At 30.5% G+C, this 18,711-nt stretch overlaps 2 protein-coding genes across 2 annotated transcripts; both read left to right on the plus strand.

Moving 5' to 3' along the window:
- Positions 1 to 4,264: 4,264 nt before the first annotated feature.
- LOC124828012 (calcium uniporter protein 5, mitochondrial-like) lies at positions 4,265 to 4,750 on the plus strand. The gene has a single exon (XM_088109607.1). The coding sequence runs from the start codon at positions 4,265 to 4,267 to the stop codon at positions 4,748 to 4,750; it is 486 nt and encodes a 161-aa protein (XP_087965733.1).
- Positions 4,751 to 16,150: 11,400 nt separating this feature from the next.
- Positions 16,151 to 18,660, plus strand: LOC148202399 (uncharacterized). The gene is made up of 7 exons (XM_088110429.1): positions 16,151 to 16,633; positions 17,133 to 17,483; positions 17,601 to 17,741; positions 17,915 to 18,046; positions 18,139 to 18,252; positions 18,349 to 18,422; positions 18,506 to 18,660. The coding sequence occupies exons 1-5, from the start codon at positions 16,562 to 16,564 to the stop codon at positions 18,172 to 18,174; spliced, it is 732 nt and encodes a 243-aa protein (XP_087966555.1). The 5' UTR covers positions 16,151 to 16,561; the 3' UTR covers positions 18,175 to 18,252; positions 18,349 to 18,422; positions 18,506 to 18,660.
- The last annotated feature ends 51 nt before the right edge of the window (positions 18,661 to 18,711 follow it).

Consider the following 18,711-nt stretch of genomic DNA (forward strand, 5'->3'; position numbering starts at 1 on the left):
TTGTTTGGTTTGCTTGTTTAAGCTCTAAAGTAAGTGAAATTATGGTGTTTTAGGTCACTTTGAGAGGAAGTAAGGTAGTGATTTTGGGCATTTGAGGTCTAAAGCGCAACTGGGCTGTTGGGGCAGCCTTAGCAAGTGAATTGTGACTTGTTTGAGTCACTAAATTGATCAAAATAGGTGCAAAGCAGTAGGATTGGGTTTTGGATCCCGAAGTTGGGAAAATTGGTGTTTTAGAGTTGAAATTGAGTCTTAATCACTTTAGAATGGTAATAGGAATGTTCAGAATCATTTAGATGAGTTTAATTAAGTATAAAACAAGAATTAAGGGTGTTAGAAGTTAGTAAAAATGGTTAGGAATGGTTATGTTAGGTGTTGTTCATAATTCTACAGAAATTCTGCAGAATTATGCAGTTTCGCCGAAAGTGAACTGATAACCGTTCGGACATACGTTGTTAAGCGTTCGGTCTTAGTGCTCGGTCTTAAGTAGAGTTCGGTCTTAGTGCTCGGTCTTAAGTAGCGTTTGGTCTTAGTGCTCGGTCTTAAGTAGAGTTCGGTCTTAGTGCTCGGTCTTAAGTAGAGTTCGGTCTTAGTGCTCAGTCTTAAGTAGCGTTCGGTTTTAGTACTCGGTTTTAAGTAGAGTTCGGTCTTAATGCTCGGTCTTAAGTAGCGTTCGGTCTTAGTGCTCGGTCTTAAGTAGCGTTAGATCTTAGTGTTCGGTCTTAGGTAACGTTCAGTCTTGATAGTGTTCGGTCTCTTAGGTAGCGTTCGGTGTTGATAGTGCTCGGTCTCAGGTAGCGTTCGGTCTCTATGGTAGCGTTTGGTCTTGATAGTGCTTAGTCTTAGGTAGCATTCGGTCTTGATAATGCTCGGTCTCAGGTAGCATTCGGTCTCTATGGTAGCGCTTGGTCTTGATAGTGCTCAGTCTTAGGTAGCGTTCGGTCTTGATAGTGCTCAGTCTTAGGTAGTGTTCGGTCTCTATGGTAGTGTTTGGTCTTGATAGTGCTCAGTCTTGGGTAGCGTTCAGTCTCTCAAGTAGCGTTTAGTCGTAATAGCGTTCGGCCTTAGTGGGTGGTCTTAAGTAGCGTTCGGTCTTATTGGATGTCTTAAATAGTGCCCGGCCACTTCTTCGGTCTTACCTTTTATGGACCGTTCAGTCCTGTCCTTTGGGAAGGGAGATACTGTTCGGTCTCACCATTCACCGGGTGTTCAATCTTGCTCATTACGTGTTGATGTTTTGTGTTCGGCCTGTATTCCTATTTATTCCAGTATGCTATTTTACTTAATTGTTCCAGTCGCTTTAAGGGCTGATGTGTGCATTATCATGTTGGTAAGGTGAAAAGTATCAGTATTGGACGTAATTCCATGATCCTCAAGGGAGATACATGGTGGTGCCCTCAGTGTTTAGAATGCTTTGCATGGTAGCTTAGTCTTGGGGATTATCCTGAAACTACAATGGTCGATCATTCTCAAGTAGAGAGGATTGAACCATGTCGTGAGTAGTAGCAGGAGGTCCTAGTCTTGGGTGCTTCCAGTATGGCCCAAGGTGAGTGATAACGGACTAACCTCGTGAGTGTGGTAGGGTGAAACCCATTGGCAATGGCTTTGCAAAGCAGTAGAGGCCACCACGAGTGCACGACCCGCCATTGCTCGACAATCATTCTAAGTTCGAACGAGTCAAGTTTAAGTGCCACAAGTCATGTTTGTATAGTATAGTATATTCATCTTTACTTGCATGTTGCCTATGACTTTTATAACATAATTTTTATATCTAGCTCACCATTGCTTGTGTGTTTGTGTTTGTGTTTGCTTGGGTATGCTTTCTTTTGCAATGATCATCCACTTGGATGTGAGCAGAGATGGATGAGATGTCTCTGGAGCAGGCTTTGGAGGAAGATGATGCTGCTGCTTAGTCTCCTTAGGATTCTATCAGTTATTCCTTTTGAAATACTCTAGTATGCTTAAGTTTTAAATTCTGACTCCTTATCGGATGACTGTACGCTTAACAAACTTTATTTACAGTCTACTCTAACTGTTCTCTTTTATTTAAATGTGAACTTACTATGTTATATACTTCTATATAATCTGGGATGTTACCGTTTTCCTTTATATTATGTCTTATCTTAAATTTTTGGTAAACTTTAAAATATTTAAAAAGCTAACATAAATTTATAAATAAAAATAATTTTTGTTTCTTAAATCTGAAAATAATTTAAGGAAAAACAATTAATATTTTTTGGACAACTAAAATTTAGTTTAAAAATGTGTAAGAATAAATAAGGGTTAAATATGTTTTTAGCCCCTATACTATCACGCGATTTTGGTTTTAGTCCCTCTTTCAAACTAAGGTACATTTTAGTCCTCCTCCTTAAGGAAACTTTGATTTTAGTCCTCCAAAATTAACACCGTTAAAAACCAGCTGACGTGGCTAACGGTAGGCTGACATCATTTTCTTTTCTTGCGCTGAGTGAGTGTTTCTCACTTTTTCTCCCTCTCTCTCCCTCGTCTCTTCCTTCCATCTTCTACCCAACCTCCCCACCCTCTCCAAAAAGGTCATTGACGTTGTGCAACTTGGGTGGTCTGCAGTGGAACAAACAAATTAGGCTGTTGAGGTTGCTGGGGTGGAGTAGGAGCACCATAACCTCTTCCGTATCTAGGATCAAACGGTTGTTGATAGCTATCAGGATATTGAATTCCAGAAACACCATGCTGCACATGAATGGGTACTGACTCCTAGATGATGAAACACATGGAATAATTTCATTGAATGCCCCATTTCTTTTAATGCCTTTATGTTTAAGAATACTCCATTTCTTTTAATGCCTTTTAATGCCTCATCAAAGCCTGGTGGAAAGGAGCGTTTGAATCACTCTCTTCCCACCAACAAAACAGAAAACCAATAGTTTCATAGAATTCACTCATTATGGTGGTTTATTTACAGAAGTTGAGATGATAAGACGCTAAGTGATTATTTACATGAAAGTAGATATTTATTTTAAATTAAAACCTTATTATTTCAATCTCATTTGTAATTCTTTTAATTGATATGATTTATTGTTTTGGATTCCAGTGAATATATTTCATTATAGGGCTGACTACGTTCCAAGCAAAAATATCTCCTTCAATAATGACACTCATCCATTCTTGTTGCTTCTTGATTCTGGTTCTGTCAACAAAAGCAACATACAGAGCAGTGTGTTAAGACTGAAAATTTTCACATGACACAAATGAACGACAGAGGTCCTCCCATAGTTTGCCCTCATGAGAGTGCGACTTATGTAAAAGTGCAGGATTAGGTTGTTATTATATTGATACTCTCACATGTAAGTTTATATGATGACTGGTATAAGTAAAATATTGGACACCTTCAATAAATCAAATTAGTTGCAGAATATGATTGATCGGAAGTCTGATTAAATATTATTTGTCAAGAATAAGATTTTAAAGATACTCACAATTCCACCTGATTCTTGTGAATTTAGTTTATTGTGATAAGAACTTTAAAGAAAATGTTTGATGAAAAAAACAGAGGACAAAGTTAAGCTTTAACCATTTGCAAAGAAAACTATTTATCTGAAAGTATCAGTTACAAGTAACCCATATAAAAGGAAGTTTCAATAATATTCGGATTCGGTAACTCGTGAATTGGGATATGTGAAAACCTAAATCGACAAGAGACTTCATAGAAACACAGAATTGGGATATGATTATTCGTTCTAAAGTGAACCAGGGACATACTAATGGACAATATGGTTATGGTGCTCCTACTCCACCCCACAGCAACCTCAACGACCTAATTTGTTTGTTCCACCGCAGACCACCCAAGTTGCACAGCGTCAATGACCTTTTTGGAGAGGGTAGGGAGGTTGGGTAGAAGATGGAAAGAAGAGACGAGGGAGAGAGAGGGAGAAAAAATGAGAAACACTGACTCAGCGCAAGAAAAGAAAATCATGTCAGTCTACTGTTAGTCACGTCAGCTGATTTTTAACGGTGTTAATTTTGGAGGACTAAAATCAAAGTTTCCTTAAGGAGGAGGACTAAAATGTACCTTAGTTTGAAAGAGGGACTAAAACCAAAATCGCGTGATAGTATAGGGACTAAAAACATATTTAACCCAATAAATAATTGAGGAAGAATGTGACGTTTGTAAGCAAAAATATCGTTGACATTAAGCCTTAGTTTGAATGAGAGGGCCACATTTTGAAAGCCTTTAAATTGAAGTTCAATTCTTCATGCATCAACTGAAGCAAACACACATAACACGTCAATGGCATTTGGGAAAGTTTTTCCAAAACGCCTTTTCGAATCTGTTAAAAAGTCGTTGCGTGTCCTAGTTTCCCCTAAACTCACCTCCCGCTGCCACTACCTAACCTCGCCGGAATCCTCTGGCTTTCTCCACCACTTTCTCGAGGTTAGAAGTGTGTGCGGCCACTTCGGCAATCCCTCACTTTCGATGGGAGACAGACTCACAGACATCAGGACCGTTGATCTTGATGTTAATCATCCAACGGCTCGAGATGTCAGCGGAATTTTCATCCATGATGCGAGAAAGATTCTTAGAGAGTCGCAGATGCAGAAGGTGAAAGCGAAGCTGAGAGACATTCCTCACACTTCAATTTATTACTCTCACTATTTTCAAATCTGTCTTCAGTACTGCGGTCACAGTCAACATCAAGCCACGGTGTTTGCCGAGACACTGAATCACTCTGGAGATGTCATTGTTTTCGGTGACGTCGTTTTTTTACGCCCATAACAGGTAGGCCTCTTAGAAATAAACAATTCTTTTTTATTGTAGAATAAAATTAATAAAAGTATTATGATGTAAAATTGTATATATTTCATATTTTATGGTGTAAATGATTTTGCTAAGTGTAAATCTACTTGGTAACATAGTATTTGAGTGAGCCTATCTTAGTTATGTTCATTGATAAATTGAATTTTATAAAATTGAGTTATATATAAATCTCATCACTTCCAAAACTAAAATTTAAATTGACTTGTCTTTTCTTCTTCTCTGACAAATTCACGAGTTTAAAATTTTGGAATCCTGCTGCAGGCAGGGTGGCATATGCAGAACTTTTCGTTTTGTTTTTTTATAATTTTTGTTAAATTATTTGATATAGTGTCAGAGTTGTAAGACGAATTTCTATTTGATTTGAGAGCTCATATTGACTCAATTCTCATTATATCCTCGAATGAGACAAAGGTTCTGATGATCTCCTAATTCTGAGGGTAGTTTCAGGCAGTGGAAATATTCTTGTATGCTAAATCATAACAAGACTGTAATATTTTTAGTAAAAAACTATATGTAAGTTCTAACCCTCAGATTACATCTATTCTTACATTTCAAAGAGAATGTAAGATTTCAAGTATATATACAATCTTACTCTCAAAATTATTTATATTTTAACTATATTATTAAATAAAATAAAATATTCTCCTAAATGAGCAATTAAGTTTAGAGTTTATATGGTTCTGTGAATAAATACTTTCAAATAATATGTTAAAACGATATAAATAAAAACCCTTAAAAAGTTATCAAACAAAATTGATAAAACTTGTTTACGTAATAAATACTCCATCTTATTGCTGATAAAAAAATATTCCATCTTATTACTCCGATTTGAAATAATTTTAAACTGCACCTGAATAGAAGATGTGAAAAATAAAAATTAAAAACTATTTAAAAGTACATATAAGATATGCTTAATTAACTAGAGCAAAACTTAAAATAAACATAGACTGAAAATAAACTACTTTCAAGAATTTACTATACTTGAATTCTAAAATACAATTAATTTACTATACTTGAATTTTAAACATGAAAATTTACTTTCAAGAAAATAAAATATAGTTTAATATATTAAGGGTGGTTAATTACTTTGCATTTAGTTATACTACGTATTTTATGTATATTTTGCCATAAGATCTTTAAAAAGTGCTTGAAGTTTCGCCAATTTTAGTCTATTTTGATAAATTTATTTTTGAGAATAAAAGCCTTAGTTTTTATTCATATATAAAAAAAGTGATTGGAATGGAATGCATCCTTAATATTACTTGATAATATTAATTGTGTTCCGACAAAAAGCTCTTTCTAATTATTTATCCCACTTTTATTTGTTTTTAACAATAAATAGATTTATTTTGGAAGATAATTTTTTCATTCTCGAAATCACATTTGATCCACCATTTCATGCATATCTAAAGCTTCCTTTCAATTAAAGAGAGTAATAGTTGTATGAACACAACTACAGTAAAGTTTTAAATGTTGCTTAATGGTGAGAGATTTGTGAAAAGATTGGAGTGTCAATGAATAAAATGTAATGATGTTTTAATTTATAGGTAGCTAAAACAATGGAGCGGTTAATATCGGAGTCAATAGCAAATCCAAAGGACCGAAGGAAGGAGTTAGAGACTATGGAAAGACAAAAGTTAGGGTGTTACTCCCTCCACCTCCACAGCCTTCTCCCTCCACCTCCCCAATTATCTTTAATTCCAATTATATCCTTAAAGTTAAAATTTTTTATTTTTATTATTTTATTATTTTAATATTTTAATATTTAAATATAAACTAATATAAATATACCTTATTAAAATACATTAAAAAGATATTCAAAAATAATAAATCAAAATATTAAAATATCTAATAAAATAATAACAGAAGCATAAAATTAAAACAAAGCTTAAACGGATGACATCCTTCAACGGATGTCAACATCCGTTTAAGGCGAAACGGATGTCGACATCCGTTTTGCCTTAAACGGATGTTGACATCCGTTGAAGGATGTCATCCGTTTAGGCTTCGTTTTCATTTTACATTTTAGGGTTAAAGGATTATTGGAAAGATTATTGGAAGGATTATTGGAAGGGTTTAGGGTTTAGGGTTTAGGATTATTGGAAGGATTATGACTACGTACCTGGAGAGGAACCACGACAAGCACATTACACCACAAACGCACTGCACCACGTACTGCACCGAAAGCAAGAGGAAGATTGCTTGATAATTCTTTTCACGATCACTGAGCTTTGCAGAAAAATATTTTACTCATACAAGGAACTACGTAGGTTATCAGTGAAATATGTTATAAATGAGTAAAATTAAAAAACAATAATTCTAAAAATAAAATTTTACTGAGGGACAAAATATTACTGAGGGGCAAAATAGTAAAGGGGAGGTAGAGGGAGAAGACTGTGGTGGTGGAGGGAGCAACACCCCAAAAGTTAATTATCGATGAAAAGGCAAAGGCCCAAGTGAGATGCGAGCTTTACTGTGGGCTGGGCTTCTTAACCCTCTGAAACAATTGGGCTGATGAGACTTACTTTCTGGGAACTGGACTGGGATATGATGGAGCCCATATGTTTTTATCTGACCCCTCTGTACTTCTCTTTGGTATACATGTTCTTCCTAAGGACATCAACAGAACCCACCTTCGAGGGCTATTTCCAAAGCAGGTTCAAGACCATTAAATCATATTAAATAAAAATGAACAAAATAAAACATCATATAAAATAAAAAGTCCATTAATTTATTATTTTAAAATTTTATATTTTGTGTATGTTAATTTTTTATATGATTAATGAATCTATTATAAATCCAACACAGACCTGTTATTCACAATCACGTCTCATTAATTACTTTTATTTAACACTTCTAAACACGGTGATTAAAAGTACATGTCCAATTAATTAAGATTATTTATTGGTAAAGTTCGATTATAACCTTTAGCAACAACATCGTGTCCTACAAAAATCTTTGAAAGAAAGAAGCTTCAGAACTCTGGATTCTTTTTCGAGTAAACTCGTACCAGGAATTTATTTGAGCATCTTATCCATGAATTATGTTTTTTATTGCATCACTATTCAACACGTAAGTTGTGGTTTTAATGGACATATTATTTTAAGTTTGTACTATGAAAATATATAATTAACTTGAATAGTCCGAAATATTCTTTTGTTGTTGTTTGTTTTGTTTTGCTGGTATAAATAGCGATTGGTTGTAGTAGTTAGCTACTGGCACAATAGTCACTTTCTAGTATACATACGAACACGTGTATAGAGAACAAAAAATTGATCAACTTGTAGCTAAGCCATGACCCGCCATTTTTTATAGGTTTATATTTACAGATCTTTATCTATATGAATATATCATGCATTGTTCATGTTGTGACGTGCATTGAAAATGACAGCAGTGTAGCTTAGTCTGTAATCAAACAAATAGATGAAAACGGTGAGAGTTCAAAAACCCATGCAGCTCTACGGTATAACCGAGGCACTAACTCGTGTGATAAATATTTGTAAAATAAAATATGTAATGACTTCTTTTAGAAATTAAAATATTTTTTTAATCATTTCAGCTATTATAAAATAATCTAATATATATTTATAATTAAACTGATTATTTTGTTATTTTTTATATTTTTGTTGGGAATGAGTTTGTTTAAACAGAAGTGGTATGGACATTAGTGTCTGGCTGGAGGCCCACCAGCACGTGCCCTACCACCGAAAGGTCCACAGAGTGTAAAAAAGTAGTAACCTGATGCAACACTTGTAATTGGGTTGTTTTGAGAAGTTCCGATTATCAAAGGTCATGCAGCATTAAATTCGTTCACACTTACATTCTTTCTCTAGGAGAATGGATGAAAACATGTGCAAAGGATTTTATTGCTTGAATAGGAAGAGAATTTTAGGAACAAGTGGATAGATTTCAGAAAATAAAGAAAGAATTGTAGTTTTGTTTGAATTAAGAGGTGAATGAAAGAATTTGAAAGAAAAATTTATATTTTTTTTAAAAACCAAATAATTTTTTTAAAAAAATAAAATAAAAATCATATAAAAGAAAACATATTTATCAAATATTCAGTATTAGTATTTTTTACTTCTGTCAATTATTTAAAATTTATAATTATATAAATTTTAAATAAAAATAATAATTGACTAATAATAAAAGAATTGTATAAAATATTTCATAATTACACATAAATAAAATTTCATGACAACTAAAACATTTATTAATTTTTCAAACCATTAATAAAACCAAATTTATAAAGTTAAAAAGTATTTTTAAAAACTTATAAAAAATTATTTAAATCTAAACATATTTCATATTTTTTTACTTTTTCTTTAGGTTCTAAAAAACTTTTTGATAGAACAAATATTAAAGTAATAATAATTCAATTTTAAATATGTATTTCATTTTTGAAATTCAATATCTTTGAAGGGTGGATAAAATTTATGAAAAATATATTAAATTGTTATATTATAATAAATGAAACATTTTTATATAATTATAGCGATAAAATTACAATCACAAAAATAAATTATAAAATAAAAATAACTGTATAAAAATTTATCAAAAATAATATTTTATATGATAAAAATATATAATAAAATAAAATGGTAGAATGATCAAACATATGTTCCATAAATGATTTGATATATCTTTAAATAAAATCGCTTAAAGAAAAGAAAATGTATAATTGAATGCATAATAAGTTATAAAATAATATGAAAATGTGAGAAAACTTTTCAAATATCAAATATTCGAATAATTGAAAAGTAATTAAAATTGTTACAGTAGCTTTTTAAATAAAACAAAAGTTAATGATAGAAAAAAGAGAAAAAGGTTTATATTATCTATTAAATTAAATATTTATGCATACACTCGAAATTGAAATTAAATTATTACCGTATAAAAAAAGATAATCAATAAATAAAATATTAATAAGAAATATAAATAAATAAATTGAGACACGGAATTTATCATACTTAATTTTAAACAATGACTTGTTTAATACTGTATTTGGATTAGAAAAATTGTAAAAGTATAATTTATTTTTATAGAAATTTTAAAATTTTAAATATCACCAAAAAGAAATAAAATAGTTTTTCTTTTTTTACATTGATTGTTTTTCCTTTAGACTCGTTTAATGAGTTTGATAGGATCTATTTTAGTTGGATTAAGATTAAGATATTACTGGCTTGCTTTAAATTGGAATATAGTTGAATTTAATTAATGTAAGTTGTTAAACACTTTGTTTTTCTTTCATTTTAGTCTGACAAAAAACATTACATACTAAACTTGATTATAGTTATTTTTCAACAATTGTTAAATTATTTTTTTCACCAATATAGTAATTATTTATTTATTATGTTATTTAATAGTGTTGTTTTTTATATCAATATATATTAAAAAAGTAAATGAAAATTAACCCTTATGAAGAATATTGAAAAAGTAATTTTACGTGATTTCAACCAAAACTATAATAACAAATATCAATCAAAACTAACTGAGTTTTACAAAATCATGATAAGGCTAAATAAATTTTTAGCAACCTTTGCTTGAAAAATAACTCATTTTTGTGTTTAGTAGTTATTTTAGCATGAAAAGTAAAATTTAATAATTATTTATTTTTATCCAAATAGAGAAAACTATTTGAACAGGAACCTAGATAAAATTTAATATATTTTAATTTATTGAAATCTGTCAAACTCTTATTGAAATATACCATAATAATACTGTAATCCCTCAATTTCACATTCGTGACGCTTTTATGACTAAAAATATCAAATTAAACGATTTTCTCACACTTTAATGACATAGGAAGGAAAAGGAGAGGTTTCTCAAATTTAAATGCAACCACTTCTTACCTTTAAACTACTAATTTCATTTCAAAACAAGTGTGTTTTTAATCTTTGAAAGACTTATGGTATATCATAAAATATAAATTACACTGATATTTTCAAAATAAAAAATAATATATTTAATAAAGAAAATAAAATTTATTTCCAAAATATTATTTACTTTTGTTTCTAACATTAATATACATAATCTGATAATCCAACATAGGGAATATAAATTATCGATCATAACATTAATGTCTTCTGAAGTGGAGAGCTGAAATTAGAGCATACAAATACTCTCAAAAGCTTGCAATTCCCAAAAGTTACCAGATCATACGTTATACCTATAGAAGACAACAACTTCCCTAACTATTAAAAATAGTTGGTATATCTATTCATTCACGTGTTTATTTAAGTATACGTGTATAAATCAATCACACGATACTTACTAAAAGATATTATATATTTTTCTTTCAACAAAAAAATTATTTTTTATAAGTTAGTATACAAAAATTACACATCGAATCAATTAAATCCATCATCAACGACTTTTTAGACTATTAATGTAAAAACAATAGTTTTGGTCATAAACAGACATTTATAATTAAATGAGGTCATAACAATCTATTATGAACAGAAAAAAAGAAGGTACTTGATTGAACTAAGAAATCCACAATAATATTAATTGTAATTTAATTCGAAACATTTCACAGATTATAATTCAAACTCAGTTATAATTATGTAGTAGAATGTATAAATGTTATATTTCTAATTAAATTTGACGTTAGATTAAGTAAAGCACCCATGTTATATAAAATTCGATTTATGAATATTGCATGTTAGATATTTCGAACGTCTAAAATAAAATAAAAACTGAAAATTTATGTGTGAATTTAAATGAAAATTCATCAATTGGTTATTTTAAAAAGTTATATGATTGGAATTTATTTTTTGGGTTTTAAGTTATGATTACGCATTCCCCAGTAGGCACCACTGCATGTGCCAGTTCGTCTTTTTCTGATATTAATAATGAAAAAGAAAGCATTTTATCTATTAGGATTTCTGGTGAAGGAAATGAAAGGTTTATGATAAGTGGCGTATATGGAGCTACCTAGGAGGAAGTTGTTACTGACATAAACACGAACAGTGTTGCAGTTGAAAACACATAAACTGCATTAGTGGTAGGCAACCTACTTGTTTATTCAATAGTTTCGTATATAAAACTTGAGATTCTTTTGCACCATTACGAGGATTTGTTGCCACCGAAGAAGCAGTACTCATGGATTAGTTGCAACCTTAAAATAATAATGATATTTTAATAATATTTTTTTAAGGATATTTTAACATTATTTACGTGTCCATGATGTTTATGATTATTATTATTGATTGTATAATAATTTTGGATCAATCATACACATAAATAATATTAAAATGTTATCAAGATTTGTCAAAATATTATTATCTTAAAAAATATCTGGTACACGCCAACAAACGAATAAAAAATAAAAAAATGGTGAAACCAAAAAGTTGTATCTCTTTGATTTCATGGAAGGACTCCTATGCTACTTTGAGGTCCACCTTCCATGCTATTATAATTGACGTAACGTATGAAGTTGTGATTGTGCTAGGAACAAGTTTTGTTTAACTTTTCCTCTTGCAAAATTTTAAAATTGTGATAGGTTGATTTGTAATTTACAAAAATTAGATTTTTTTTAGATTTAAAATAAGTGGTTATAATGATTTTTCATAAAAAAAAATTAAAAAAATAAGTCATCAAGACTTATATAACAATTTATCTTAAATATGTAAAAAAAAAATCAAACTATTTCATTTTTAAAAAGTATATATCAAATTATCCTAATTTTAAAAGTTTACCTTTTTCTTTTCTCTAAAGAAGATGTACAAAAAATTTACTTCTTATTTACAAATTGGATTCTGCTTAAACCTGGTTCTTCATTTATGTTATTGTAGTTAAAATGGAGAGTTAACCTTTAAGTTAAAAAATCTTGCGGTTTTGCATAATATTTGTGATTTAAATTGAATGCATGATCATGACATGATAAATTTGTTAGGATTGTTGAATGAAAATGTAAAATCATTAGAATTATCAAAACAAATAATAAATTATATATATTCTACGTATTTACTTTTTCAGATGAATGAACTTAGTTCAAATAAAAACTAAACATGATTATAAGTTAATGTATTTAAAAATTTAACACGAGATACCATTTCATTAAAGTTTATTTTTTCAACTGGAGAGCTACTACTCATTAAAAGGATATTTTCTGTTGTATGCTTCACTTTTTTTTTTAATAAAACTTATTATTCATGACACAATTTCATAATTTACGATTTTGTGAAATCTTTAATGTTCTAATCATAATCTCAAATTTAACCATCTTGTTTCGTATATTAATTAATGTTTCTTTATGACAAGTAACCTAATGAAGTGAGTGTTTGACCATCTACCCATAAGTTATGTGAAAGGAAAACTACACAAGTCTCAGAAAATATTATAGATGCATTGGTAAAACACTACTTTTATGACAGTATAACTTATAATTTTACATGAAATTAATTATATAAGAAGTGTGCAAAACTAAAACACGAAAATCATAGGAATTTTGATTTTGAACTATTGAAATTATGATGAAGAATTAGAGTGTAATTTTGATTTAATGACATTATTGGGATGGGAGAAATAAGAATGAAATGGGTGAGCTGTACTACAGTTCATAGTCAACTGTGGTTTAGCCAATGCATTAGATTTGCCAACTGTGATTAAACTCTACCGTTACCAAAATACCTAACCTCGTATGGTGAGGTCAAAAGCTGTTAAAAAGAAATAAATAAATAACTTATTTGATAACTTGTGTCTGTATCATTCAAATATCAGTAATATTTGAGGATCAAAATTGTAAAAAATGATTAAATTTTGTTGTGAGTAGGTGGGTAGTTAATAACTTTTTTTTTAACTAACATTTTGACAACTGGATATGTATCGTGATTTTATTAATCTACTTGAATTTAATTTTAAAAAAAATTTGAAACGGACCCACAATGTTAAAAAAATTTTAAAACAGATTTTGTTAAAAAAACTTTTTCTTTTTATTATATTATTATCACACAAAAACAAAGGAACAATAAACCTACTTCACATGACCCAATTCCATTGCCTCATCATTTATTTATTTAAAGATCCCAATTCCTATCTTTTAAAATGACAAAATGCATATATATATATATATATATATATATATATATATATATATATATATAATGCAAAGAATTTTACCTATTACTAACAAAAACGTTTTTTAAATAAAAAAATTGGTGTATTGACAACTAAAAACTTTTATTTGATAGAATTTTTTTTGGTAAAACACTTAGTTTTAGCTGTATAGCCATTGTCAAATAGAAAACTATAATTTATCAGTGTAAATATTATATTTTATGGAATGTATTATACTAATAACTAATTTTATTAACGAATAAATAATATATATACTACCAGTATTTTACACTGTGTTGAACTTGTTAGAATACATATGTATTAAACTCTTAGGAATGGAACAAGTTTTTCTATAATTTTTTAAAATTATTTTATAATTTTTTTTTAAACTCATGTAAAAGAAACTTTTTACATGGTTCTAGAAAAAATAATTAATGTTGTAAAATTATAATTGTTTTACATTCACGTTTAATGTGAATATATTATTTACCAAGGAGATTATTCTAATTTTATTATTAGTTATATTTAGATAGAAAAAAAATATCATATAGCGAATCCTGTAGAAAAATTAGGTTTAATAAGTAATTAAAATAACGTTTGCCAAGTGTATAAGAGATAATAGTGTGACAAGTATTTATAAGGTGTAAATTCAAAATACTTGTGTATTGTTTTAGAAAGTATCTGAGAGGAGTATTAGTATTTTTAATATACACCTAATGATATTTGTAAATTTGAGTATTCTAGCATTAAATAATTACACACTTTAGTTAATATACATGTTATTTATTATATTATGTTAATATATGTATATTTTATTATGTGAACGTGGTATTAAAGTTTTTAAATTATTAATCTTTTCTTAAGACAAGATCATGATAAATACCATTATCAATTTTAAGTTAATATTTCAAAATGAATTGATCATTTATAGATTTTTTATAAAATCATATATAATATGGAAATTACACTAAACTATATATAATAAATAAATATTATATATATAATTTTTCGATAGAGGTTAGAAGATTGGTTATCTTTCACATAAAACAACAATTTTTCTTTTCAAATTTATAATAATTACTTTGAAATTGATAAACTGAGTGACCATATAATTTTAGTTTATAAAAATGATATATTATCAATCCATTTATCATATTTGTTTAAAATTTTTAAGTTACTCAATTAATAACCTCAAATTTGAATATTTTCTAATGCACAATAAACTATTACTATAGCAGAATATGTGCACTCAATGCTCTCACGGTATTACCATTGTGTTTAATAATTAATAGGTTGTACAGGATATTATCCTCAAAAAATAAAAAATAGTAAACTACCTGATATTTAACATATGAATTAATTAATGCGAAACTCCTCTGTAAGTGTTTTTTTTTTAACTTAAGTTTTATATTTTGACCTGAAGAGAAAAAAATGAAGGGTTAAACTATTGTAGTATCTTATAAATATTTTGAAATTTTAATTATACTTCTTGAACAAAATTGCTACCTCAATTGTGACCTATGTTTTCTATTTTTCCCCTTTGAGGTAGCATGTAGTTTTCTGATTGAATCTAATGTGGTAGGCCATTTTTCTGGGACGAAGGAATCACACCTTTTTATATTGCAATTTTTCTTGGATTAAGCAGCGTCATTCAGGATTTATGAGTAGCAGTTCCCATTACAAAAATATCATTACTTTAAGTGTCAGATTAATTTATAGTAAGCATGCAAGTTGAGGATTTTAAACTTTTATTATTTTATTTTTTATGAGATCCGATGGGACAAATAAGGAGAATAGAAAAAACACAATAACACTTTCGAAGTTACAAATGGTATGAAATCCATCCAATTTCAAAGCAAGACACAGCACACACACTTTTTCCTTTTTTATTTTTTTAATGTAGCTGAATTTTATCCCAAACCCCCCAAAATGGTTAGAATAAAAGCTAATTAAATTAAACACTCATTTCATCATAATTATCAGAAAATAAGTAATTAATAAGTTAATATAATTAAAAATAAAAAATACATTAAAAATAAAACACATGAAAAACAATTAATTGAGGCAATAAAAAAAGATCACATTTACACACGTATTTAACTTAGCTATCTTGATAATTTACTACTTGTATTATTTCTTAAATAGGCGAACATGACTTGTAAGGTTGGGATACATGTGAAAACCATTGAAATAAAAATAAGACACAGTATTGGTATTTTTTTTTTGTTTTAATTTAATTTAATTTTCCATTTAACAGTATTTTAATTATTGGAAAAGCCAAAAATGGTTAAAAAAAGGAAGATGTTCTCCACCCACTCCTCCACCCAATCTATTTGATTTCTTCTTCTTCTTTGTTCACTGTCAGTGTCTGTTCTCTCTTCGCCCATTTGCAGAGATCAGAAAGAGGAACCTATCAACGCCACTCAGAAGCTCTTCTTTCTTTTTTTCTCTGTCTCTCTCAATCTCCCCACGCGCCACTACCACGTGCCAATTCCACTGTCTTAGTTATCCTTATTAACTTCCAACATTGTTCCTTCGTTTCTCTCAAATCGGAGTCGTTGTTCGTCTTTCCTTTCTTCGAGCAGTTGGATGTCCAAAATGCATAGCAGACGGAGATTCTCCCGCCTTCCGAAGCCGATCGAAGATTTGAGGCCGATTTGATGGAATCTGGGAGGAATTTGTTTCAGTGCTCGCCTTATCATAGAGCTGATGGCTCGGTGCACCTCATGCGCGCTTTCCAGATTTCATTGCAAGCTTAGATTTGCTGTGGTTGTTTTCGTGGTAAAACTCTGCTAGTTTGCGAGTTTTTGTTCTTATTGTTACATTTCTTTTAATTCAAATTTGCTCTGTGGTGTAAGATGTATGACTTCGTGGAATAAATGTTCAACTGTGATTGGGCTCTAATTGGTCGGTGTAAGCAGTGAGAAAGTGAATATTTGAAATTGATGTGTTTTTAGTATTTTTCTTATTCTTGTCCTGAAACTGAACTGTGGAGGTTAGGGTTTTGTTGTCAGAGCAATGATTCATCTAGAGGTGCTGGATTAGTTCTTTTCCTAGTTTTTTTCTTTCTTTCAAAACTATATATTTTTCTGAATTAGAATTTTAAGGGAAGCTGGTCAACTAGCCTCTTTGGCGGCTGATTTCTTACAGGTTATTCATTGGTCTTTTTCGGTGATTCTTTGTCTGTGGTTTCACATTATTAGTTTTGAAATTCTACTGATCTGAGATTTGGCTCTCGTAAGAGAGGGAAGATTTCATAAGATTCTTCTTCGTGTTGCAGATTATATTGATATTGGCGTGGGTGGAGGCCCGCAACGCAAATCTCCACGAACACCAACTTCAGGGAGACTGGGAGAGGAATACTGAGAACATTGCCACCCATTCTTGCATACATGATCAGATTCTTGAACAGAGGAAGCGGCCTGGGCGAAAGGTGTATTTAGTTACCCCACAGGTTTATGAGCCCAGTCGCTTAAAACATCTTCAGCACAAAGGTAGGGCATTACTTGATGTGTCAACTTCTTCAGGTTCTCAAGAGGATGCAAAGAAGCCTATTAGGATATATCTAAATTATGATGCTGTTGGCCACTCCCCTGACAGGGATTGTCGAGCAGTTGGCGATATTGTTAAAGTGAGTGCTCAATATAAATGCAAAAGAAATATTTCGGATGGATTTTATCTACCTATAACTTTGGTATTATATTTCATGTATTTTATTGAAATTAAATCTTAAATTTTATGTTAACAGCTCGGGGAGCCTCCCATGACTTATCCTCCCGGTTTTCCTTCTTGTGATCCCCATGGCAATCCTCCAATATTTGGTGATTGTTGGTATAACTGCACTTCTGAAGATATCTCAGGAGAGGACAAAAAACGTCGCCTTCGTAAGGTCAATTATTTTATCCTTTTTAGTTTGCCTTAATTCATCTGGGTGGTAATCTTTTTTCTTGAGAAAATTACTTGGTGATATGTTAGTTATGTTGTTATGTCTCTTTGAGAAGTGTTGTTCTGAGGAACTATCATAAATGGATAGAGATATTTATCCTTCATAACCAATTTCAGGCATTAGGTCAGACAGCTGACTGGTTTAGGAGAGCATTGGCGGTTGAACCTGTCAAGGGGAACTTGCGTTTGAGTGGGTATTCTGCATGTGGACAAGATGGAGGCGTGCAGCTTCCCGTGGATATATTGAGGGTAAATTTATTAAATTGCATTTCTTGTAAAAATTAGATGTCAGATTTGTACTTCTGAATTTAAGATATTACCTTTTTGTTCAACTTCTCCAGAGGGTGTCTCTGATGCTGACTTGGTTCTTTTGGTGACTACAAGACCTACAACTGGAAATACACTTGCCTGGGCAGTGGCATGTGAGCGAGATCAATGGGGTCGTGCGATAGCTGGTATATTATCCCATAAACATGTTGGTTTCAGTGGTTTTTTTTGTCATCCCACATTTGGAATGCCTCAGAACTGAAAGTACTTCTGTTCTTCTGCAGGACATGTTAATGTTGCGCCTCGCCATTTGACTGCCGAGGCAGAGACTTTACTTTCCGCTACTCTTATACACGAGGTTTGTTGTATATTATCTCTGTGTGGATGCATGAGAAGCGTTATGCGTGGCATTGTTCGTCAAACTTGATTGTTTTTTTTCAGGTTATGCATGTTCTTGGTTTTGATCCACATGCCTTTGCTCATTTTAGAGATGAAAGGAAAAGACGGCGTAATCAGGTATAAACTGCCTTTTTATGCTGCAAGTTCAACTCTGGTTTACTTTTATAATGTTGTACGTCTCACCAAGTATGTTTGAGTCATGATTCTTTATTGGTCATTTCTTATAAATGAGGCTTGATAGATGAAAG

Source organism: Vigna umbellata, chromosome 3 (assembly GCF_029865625.1).
Source record: "Vigna umbellata cultivar VRB3 chromosome 3, Vumbellata_1.0, whole genome shotgun sequence".
Lineage (NCBI taxonomy): Eukaryota > Viridiplantae > Streptophyta > Magnoliopsida > Fabales > Fabaceae > Vigna > Vigna umbellata.

What these genes read in the sequence shown, in the direction of transcription:
- LOC124828012 (XM_088109607.1), top strand. Translation starts at nt 4,265, where the DNA reads ATGGCATTTGGGAAAGTTTTTCCAAAACGCCTTTTCGAATCTGTTAAA.
- LOC148202399 (XM_088110429.1), top strand. Translation starts at nt 16,562, where the DNA reads ATGGCTCGGTGCACCTCATGCGCGCTTTCCAGATTTCATTGCAAGCTT. An exon ending in TTGCTGTGGTTGTTTTCGTG is followed by an intron (nt 16,634 to 17,132) that starts GTAAAACTCTGC and finishes TTCGTGTTGCAG; the next exon opens with ATTATATTGATATTGGCGTG. An exon ending in CAGTTGGCGATATTGTTAAA is followed by an intron (nt 17,484 to 17,600) that starts GTGAGTGCTCAA and finishes TTATGTTAACAG; the next exon opens with CTCGGGGAGCCTCCCATGAC.